Source organism: Salvia splendens, unplaced genomic scaffold, assembly GCF_004379255.2.
Source record: "Salvia splendens isolate huo1 unplaced genomic scaffold, SspV2 ctg1143, whole genome shotgun sequence".
NCBI lineage: Eukaryota > Viridiplantae > Streptophyta > Magnoliopsida > Lamiales > Lamiaceae > Salvia > Salvia splendens.
Genome location: NW_024598693.1, coordinates 8,150 through 17,292, shown reverse-complemented (window position 1 = coordinate 17,292; position 9,143 = coordinate 8,150). Strand labels below are relative to the sequence as shown.

The 9,143-nt window shown below is 38.1% G+C and overlaps 2 protein-coding genes across 2 annotated transcripts; both read right to left on the bottom strand.

The window, feature by feature from the left end:
* Positions 1–538: 538 nt before the first annotated feature.
* Positions 539–2,321, bottom strand: LOC121788781 (flavonol 3-O-glucosyltransferase F3GT2-like). Its single transcript, XM_042187390.1, is given in 3 exon segments — positions 539–890; positions 893–1,558; positions 1,783–2,321. Coding segments are annotated over 3 exon segments (1,341 nt in total). The 5' UTR covers positions 2,255–2,321; the 3' UTR covers positions 539–687.
* A 3,989-nt stretch (positions 2,322–6,310) lies between these two features.
* On the bottom strand, positions 6,311–8,364 carry LOC121788784. The gene has a single exon (XM_042187394.1). It carries the CDS (start codon positions 8,362–8,364, stop codon positions 6,427–6,429), a length of 1,938 nt encoding a protein of 645 aa, XP_042043328.1. The 3' UTR covers positions 6,311–6,426.
* Between the last annotated feature and the right edge of the window lie 779 nt (positions 8,365–9,143).

Sequence of the window (9,143 nt, the reverse complement as noted above, 5' to 3'; positions counted from 1 at the left end):
ACTTGTTTCTAAATAAATCGAAATCGAAAATGGCAACCCATGTTTCATTTTGGTGGACAACCAAAAGTTTAATTTGACTCTATAGGCCATGTATTTTACTAAAGATGTCATTATTTTATTTTTTAAATGACTCATCTTTTATCAAATCTTAGTAATAATTAATTACTGATGCACCTTCTACTGGCGGATTTGGGGGTGGGTTCGCCCCCACCGTGCGACTATTTTCCCTTTATCAGGAAGTAAAATTACCATATCCGCCCACTTCGTTTGCCTCCAGCGTAGCCCCGAACAACAACAAAAAAATAGTCATGTCCGCATTAAATCAAACTAATATTATATATTCCGCCCCCTCCGTTTCCGGATCCGCAACTGGCACCTTCAATGTAATATACATTAATTTAAGTTTAAAAATACAATCATTCATGATAATTAGTTCATTTTCTATTGAGGTTGTGAGTATATATATTTTTTTGTAAGGAAATTGGGTAAAAGATCCTTTAGTGACGACGTGATCATCATTTTCCATAGACTCTGAAAGTAGTCTAAGTAAATTACTTTAAGAGTCATGTTCGATTACTGACAAATCCTAGTTCGCCAAATGCTCAATAGGAACAATAAATTTAAGCCAATGCTATTTCTAGAGCGTTCCATTATTCATTTCTAACATTAATGGCTAAGAAGTCGAGATCAACGGGCTCCGATGACCTCCAACAGTTTGTCGAAATTCTTCGACGAACTCCCTTGAGAATCAACGGCAGCGACAGCCTTCTTTCTCAACAGGCTAACATTCTCTCTCATCTTCGCCCCCTTCTCCGTCGTCATCAACTCCTTCAAACACTCAATCGTCCCGCTCTTGGTGAAGACGCCTCCTTCAACCAAAACCCCAATCCCCACGAATCCTGCACCATTCTGCTGTTCAGCTTCTGATCTCCGAAAAACGGCCTGCAAATCAGCGGCACGCAGCTCGCGATGCTCTCCAAAATCGAGTTCCAGCCGCCGTGGGTGACGAACGCGCCGACGCTCTCGTGCGCGAGGATCTGCGGCTGCGGGGCCCACGCCACCATCTTCCCGAACGAATTCGTCCGATCGATGAATCCGTTTGGGAGGGATTTCATCGCGTGGTCCTTCATCGACCACAGGAATGGGAATCGGCATGTTTCCAGGGCTTCGCACAGCGCCGCGAGCTCGTTCTCCGGCGGCGTGATCACGGTGCCGAAGCTGATGTAGACGACCGAATTGGGGCGGTTTAGGCCTCCCAGCCACGAGAGGCATCCTGTTTCGTCGGAAATTGCGGCGGCCGGAGAAGCCAGGATCGAAGGGCCGACGTTGAGGAAATTGGGGAATTTCGATTTTAGGTCTTTTGTGATGATCGGGTCGATTTCCTCGAACGAATTCAGTACGACGGCGGTGGATTTGGGGAGATGCTCCACCATTTTGTTGATCGTGATCGCCAGCGGCGACGCGTTGTTTCCGAGGAAAATCTCGGGCGGGAGATCGGCCGTGGTCACCATTTCCAGTCCTGGAATGAACGACAGAGCTTTCTCTTGTTTCGCCTTTTCTGCAACATTTCGTCGAACACTTTATACGCAAACAAATTATGCAGAATTTCTTCAGAATCATCATCTCTTGATTCTATTGCTCTTACCAATTTGATCGGTGTAGCAATTGAATCAACAGATTTTCTCTTGTTTCGCCGTTTAAGCAAACATTTCGTCGAACATTATACACGCAAACAAAAAAAATCAACAAATTATGCAGAATTTCTTCAGTTAGAATCATCACCTGTTGATTCAATCGCTCTAACGATTTGATCGGTGTAAACATGCGACGACAGCGAGCACGAAGCAGCGGTCCAGAACGGCACCCACGGCACCCCTCTTTTCTCAGCCATGTCGCCCGAAAACCAAAGAAACGCATCGGTTAATAAGCAGCCGATTTCGAGGCCGCTTTCCCGCTCCGCTTCTCGAATAGCCATATCGAAGTTCCCCGGGGAGGCCTCGAGGAACAGCCCGACCGCCTCGAAGTGTGAGCCCGTGAAGGGCTCGCCACGGGGCGCGCCGTCCCACACGTCGCGCGCCCGTATATTATCAAACGCGGTCGCATTGAAAAGTGTGGCGTTCGATGCCGCACTGTTGAAAAAAGAAAATAGCGCGTCTGGTTCGGAGGTGGCCAGCCTCCGCACCAGGGCGAGTAACGGGGCCGCGTGTGTTCCGAACGGGAACGCTAGGACGCCAATGTGTAATTTAAATGCCATAATTTTGATTATTATATTCAAGAAATTGCAAGGACTTAATAGTTTGGAAAAGTGGTATTTATGTATTGAAACTAACCACCAAGAATATTTATAGTCAACTAACTATCTAATAAAAGTATCCACTCGTGGCGACCTATCTACCTTTCAGCATGTGTATGTTATACGTAGTACATTTCTTTACCAGAATTTATTAGGTAATTAAACATTTTTTATTATGAATTTTGGTCAGTTTGTCTAGCAACTTTAAAAATTGGCAGTAAAAGTTATGATTTCTAACATTTTTTTTCAATTTTCCATGGCGAAATAATCTTGTTGTCTATTTATGTGTTTTTGATATGTCGTGTGCACGTGTTTCAAATTAAGGATGTGGTTTATTTATGTCTTAATTTTGTTAAGAAAAAATTATAAAATTCACTTTCAATCTCATTCATTTTGAAATTTCTGGATGCCACAATAGGTACCATTTCTCCAAAATTAGATCTCGCAAAAAAATTGAAAAAAATGTTACAGTTGATTTTTGAAGTTGAAAAATAAAACTAGACTTTTTGGCAATTTACCATTTCCAAGATGCGAGTTTATTAGAATTTGCCAAACGATGCAAGTGACGGATTATCGACATTCAAACTATAGAATTTCTTCCACTATATAAATGCCACAAAAATTAAGTCAGACAATATTTTAGTTTTATTTTATGAGGTTTATGACTCGAACTATTGTGAACGAGACACATTATAGAGTTTCTCCTATAATATGAATTTAGATCAAGGTCTTATAAAGTTATACGGTAATTATGTTGTATACTTGCCAAAATAGTTGATGGGGCGTTACATAAAATATTTACTAGCTAGTAGTACATTCAAAGAATAAAATTATGGAGACTTAATAAAAAGCAGTGAGGGTGGAGGAAGTAAAGTGACACACTTCAACCACCGTTCATTGTCTCTCGTCATCAAACTTCCCATCCTCATGCCAACAAACTTTCAATAAAGGTGTATAATGGAGTATATCTTTATAGAGAGAGAATAAATAATTTTCAGAACATTATTATCTCTTACTTTATTATTTCTCTGCTTTAACTATTTATTACTCCCTCCGTCTCAATTTAAGAGTCATGTTTTGTCATTTCCGTCCGTCCCAACTTAAGAGACCTATTTCACTTTTACCATAAATGGTAAGTAGACCCACATTCCACCAACTTATTCCACTCACATTTTATTATAAAAGTATATAAGTGAGACTCATATTCCATTAACTTATTCAACTCACTTTTCTTTACATTTCTTAAAACCCGTGCCCTAACTAATTAGGAGTCTTAAGTTGAGACGAATAGAGTATCATTTTTATAAAACGAGTGCAAAAAGTAAATGTGACTCCTAATCAGTGGCGGATCCAGAAATATTATATTGGGGGTACGATAAATAGTTACACGAAAGATTTTAACAACTAATCAATTTTTTTTATTCTATTACCCAATCATTTTTTTCAATGAATCACTTCATTATATATAAAAATAAAATTATTTTTTATTCTATTACTTTAAAAATATTACTAGTATTTAAAATGCAGGTTCTTATATATTTATTTAACACAAACGTTATTTTGGTTAAATTTTTTTTAATATTTTTAACCAAAAAAATACATAATATTTTCTGTATAATCCCCAAATATGAGCATAATTAAAAGTCATAAATTATAAAAATTATATCCAATTATATAATACTTTAGTTATTGGGTATGAAACAAACGAGAGAACAATTATTTGGAGTATTATATTTAATCATATCCATACGTAACAGCCGTAAATTGATAAAAATTAAAACAGAAATATAGATATCAAATGCAAAATAGCAGAAAAATGCACTTGGGAGGACTCGAACCTGGGTCTGCGCTATAACATATCAACATTATACCACTGGGCTATTTGTTATTTTGGGGTACACTTGTACCCCCTTGTTCTTAACTAGATCCGTCACTGCTCCTAATACGGGAAGATGTAGTATCCATTTAATTAAGGGGTCCCGAAGATTCTCATATTGTCATTTGTCCCATAATATTTTTGGATAGGAACTATATATATGTAATATATTCTCTTTATTTAATTTTTTATCGTACAAGTTACTATGGTTTTGTAATAAAAGAATTAACTTGAAATCTGTCAAAATGATAGCTTCGTCTGCATATTATTGGCCACACTTTTCAGGAAAAAACACTTTGATTATTTTTAAAAACTCAATTAGTTAGGAGTCATATTTCATATATAATGAGAGAAAAGAAGCTTTATATATTTATAGATTGAAGAAATATATATCCGTCACCAGTTCTAGAACCACGTCTCTGTGTGCATGACTTTGGTAGATATTCGACTAAATTTAGAAAATAAATATTTTGCAAACTCTAAAATGGAAAATTCCCATATTATTTTAATACCAGTAGTTAGAATTAAGAGTGCAAAGGAAAGAGATGTTAATATAGTTCAGGAAATTATTAAAAGTGCAAAGAAAGATTGTTTGGTGCAATCAATGAATCAATGAAACAATGTCGGTTATTTGGGGGCGAAATTAGAAAGTTCTTATCCACCTTCGAATGTATTACACAAATACATAGATTACGTATGTAAGTGTTCAATAATTCCCTTTTTCTAGAATTCTCTATTCATTTTTATAGTAATATATTTATTTCTTTGAATTTATTTATTTAATCAAAAAAAAAAGCTTACTTTTGTATTTCGCTTAAATTGACCGTATAACAGTTATAGGAAAAACTAAATATTTTTAAGTAAATTAAATATTTATTTAATCATTAAAAAATGACCATTTTTTATTAATTTTGATGGGACTCTAACCCATTGCACACATTTATTATAAAATTAATAGTAATATAAAAGTATGATCCACATTTCTCTAGCTTTTTCCATCCACTTTACTATATTTCTTAAAATTTGTGTCAAGTCAAATGGTGTCAAATCGAATGGGAGACGCAGGAGTATGTAATTTTGTGTTTCAACAATTGCTATAACATTCATCAAAAATCACTTCACCCCTTGTTAGTGACTTGTTTATCATCACAAAGGTGTAGATTTTCATCTAATCATCTTAGTCTGATTTTATTTTTGTTTTTGAATGTATAAGTATACACCTTATTTCTTGTGATATATTTTAATAGTGTGTGTTTGATTTGTTTAACTAATTAGAGTCTGGGATTTTTTCATATTAGGGAGGAGCATGGTGTGATACAAAGGAAGAATGCATGAGGCTAACAAAAGCTTAAATCCAGGTATTAATTAATTGAATTAAATAATTTTAATCTGAAAAGATATATTCATAGTAATTGGTTTACTTATTGTTCCAGATTTTTATAACTGGAATGCGGTTTGGATCCGGTACTGTGATGGTGCATCATTTTTGGCAGATGTCGAAATTAAATAATCAAAAACTTAATTTTATATATATACACACATTATATTATTACACTTTTTACTATTTATGTTGAACTCTTTATTTTGATCGATATCAAGTAAGTGCTTTTGGGTATACTGTGAGTTAATTATTTTTTAAATTGCTGAACAACAAAATTTAAGCAGCTAATAATTATTGTTTATTTGTCAGCTATCGACACTTGTAGTACCAAATCCCCCTAACGAGGTATAATTGCACGCATGAAACTCTCAATCTTCCGAATTGCACAGACAATCACAGCATCTTCCGAATATACCTATCCTATTAACTGCTTGTAATAGTTTGAACCCATTAATTTATCCAAGGATATTCATTGTATGTATATAAATCTCTTTTTTTTTGTGCAAATAATGTGGTGTCCGACCCTGTGCCTTTAATTATTTGTTAGGCTTCTCTTATCATGTTAACCTGTTTTTAACAAAACAAAATCATTTCTGGTCAATTCAAAGATGCATATTTGTTTGTTAGTTTGTTTTATATATTTCGATTTCACTTAAGCAATTTGTTCAATTTCAACTCTTAACATGGCTTTATTATGCAATATTAATTTAAATTGAATATATCGTATGCTATCAAAAATAAACATCCCCTTCGAGCAATTTTATCCACCTATATGCAACATACAAATATAATATCCTTATTAATATTTCAAAATAAAATCCAAAATTGGAATAATCAATCAATCAATCAAATCGATCTTTTAAACAATAGAAAGCACTAAATCTGATTTGGGCCCAAGCCCGGGCCGAGACTAGATGGGCCCACGTCTCTTTTCTTCATGGAGTGGATCTTCTCGAGCTTCAAGTTGGCCCGAAACTTAGTAATAAAGCTTTCAGCTTTCGAGTTCACATCTGGGCTCGGACAGAACAACGCCGCTGCCGCGCCGCCGCCGTCAGCCGCCGACGGCGTGATGTCGGAGTCCGTTTCGTCGAGTTCCGGCGAGCCACTCCTCGAGCTGTTGACTCTCACGTAGTCGCCTTGCACCACGAACTTCCACGCCGGAGTTTTCGAGAACGGCGGAGGAGGCGGCGGCGGCGGAATCCGGCGGAACGGGGACTCGCCGCCGCTGTCCTGGGCTTCTTCTGCTCCGTCGAAATTTGTAATCTTTACTGGTTTTGGTGGGCTGTAGGTGGGCGGTGGCGGCGCGTGTGAAGTGGGTTCAGTCTCACGCGCCGCCTCATGCGGCGGCGATACCGGCGGCGGAGATCTCGGGAGGGGCTCTAGTGAGACGGTCACAGTCTTTTTCCCTTTGGGCTTCTTGGAAGAGAACAGCGTGTGGAAGACCAACGGCGGCGCCGGGGGAATTTGGTAGCTCCGCGGCGGCGGAGCTCCCCGGAGAAGAGACTCCACATTTTCTACGCTCTTTAGCTGCCTCTTCTTCTTCTTGTAGAGAGAATTCAAGAAGACTTTTTTCGAATTCGCCGCCGTCGCGCCGCCTCGTCTTCTCTCACTTTCGCCGATCATCATCTGCTGCTGCGGCGGCGGTGGTGGCGTCGCAATCGGATTAGTGGGTCCCACATTTTCATAAACCTGTCTTCTGCTCGACCTTTCCTTCCTCCGCGCCGCTCTTTCACGGCTCCGTTTCTGACTTTCTTGTAATTCCGGCGGCTGAGATTCCTCCGCCGCCGGCGCCGCCGCCGAAACCCAATTCGTGATTTCCAAATCTTTGTAAAATCTCCTGCTCGATTTCTCATCCCTAACCGCCACGCTCTCATAAACCACCTTCTCCGCAATCGCATCATCTTCCGGCGGCGATAATTCCGCCGGAAAACTTTTAATTTCTGGGCAGGTTTTATTCACTAATGTATCAACAACCAGAGTCTTAATTTGCGGCGGCGACGTCGGATAATCAACCCGCCCCAAGCTCCGGTAACGGCGGAGCTGCCCCGGGCTCGAATCGACGTGAAAATCATCAAAAAATCGCATTTGATAATCTCCATAGCTCCAATTTGTCGAAGAAGAAGATGGGAATTCACGCAAATCAGGGTAAGAGCTGCAGCTTCTTCTCAAATTCGAAATTTTCTGATCAAATTTAGGCTGATGAGAATCTTGAATTTGATATTCATAAAGACTCGATTTTTCTTCTTCATTTGCCGAATAATCGAACCATTTCTGCGGCGTGGATGGATTCGATTTCTGGGATTCATTTCCTTTAATGGGAGAAGATTGGAACTCATCAAAGGAAGAAGATCTCTCTTCGTTTCTGTTTCTGCTAAGAATCCCAAAAACCACAGCAACTAAAACAAGAGCAATGTTCAAAGAATCCCAGCTTTTCTTGACACTATTTGGCCTAAATATGGTGGCACTAAATGAAATGGTGGATGCCACTACAAAAGCCAAGAAAAAGACAGCTGCTACCACCAGGAGGAAAACCACCAGCCCGAGCTGAAGAACACGGCTGCGACGCTGCGGCGGAGGCGGTCGGAGCGGCGGAGTTTGGTAGTGCTTTGGACCCAAAACGGGGTGTGATCCTCTCCATCTTCTTCCATTTTTTTGGCAACCTTTGTTTTGGCTTTTGAAAGGCTTTGAGGTGTTTTTGATGCAATTGAAATATTGGGGTTTAGGATAAAGGATTGGTGATTTGTTGTTGGAAATGGGATAGTAGTGGGAATTGTTTATATAGAGTTTGTGGGGTTTGAATTGGAATACTTTCATGAAATATGCAAATTTTTATTATATGATAGAATATAATTATATGGAGTATTTTGCTATTTTAGGCTCGGTTTGGTAGCTATATTTCACGAGTAAATCATTTTATTGTACTTGTTTTATAGGGCATTTGATAGCGAAAAAGAATTTATAATGATTTCATTTGGTGTTTGATAGTTGTATTTCACCGAATAAAGGTTTTGTTTTGGTTTTATTCGGTGTTGGGTGGCTGTATTTCATCGAATAAAGGTTTTTGTATTGGTTTTATTCTACGTCTGGTATTCGGGATAAGAAATGTCGATGATTGAATTAATGTAATTATCTTCATATAGATTTACAACTCGAATAATAATGACTAAAGTCCCAAAATGGTCCTTAACATATGACGTTTTTTTGATTTTGGTCCAAAATATTATCTTTTGAATTATTCGGTCCCTCACATTTGAAATCGGGCCACATTTAGTCCAAAATTGATGGAATAGTTAAAATGTGACGGAATGTGAGGGTCAACGTAATTTTAATCAATTTTGACCAGATTAAGATTTATAATTATATTTTATTAAGGGCTAATATCTAATTAACCTAACCTAAAACTTAAAAATTTAAAATATAAAATAATTTAAAAAATAAAACATTAAAATAGATTAGGTCTCTTTCTCTTCACAATCGACGCAGCGTCCTCCACACTTCACCTCCACACTTCACCTCCACACTTCGAACAGATTAGGGTTCTTTCTTCACATTGCCCATGTCACCACTAAACACACAACAATTTGTTACGCGAG

Coding starts and splice junctions, on each gene's coding strand:
- LOC121788784 (XM_042187394.1), bottom strand. CDS start 8,364: ATGAAAGTATTCCAATTCAAACCCCACAAACTCTATATAAACAATTCC.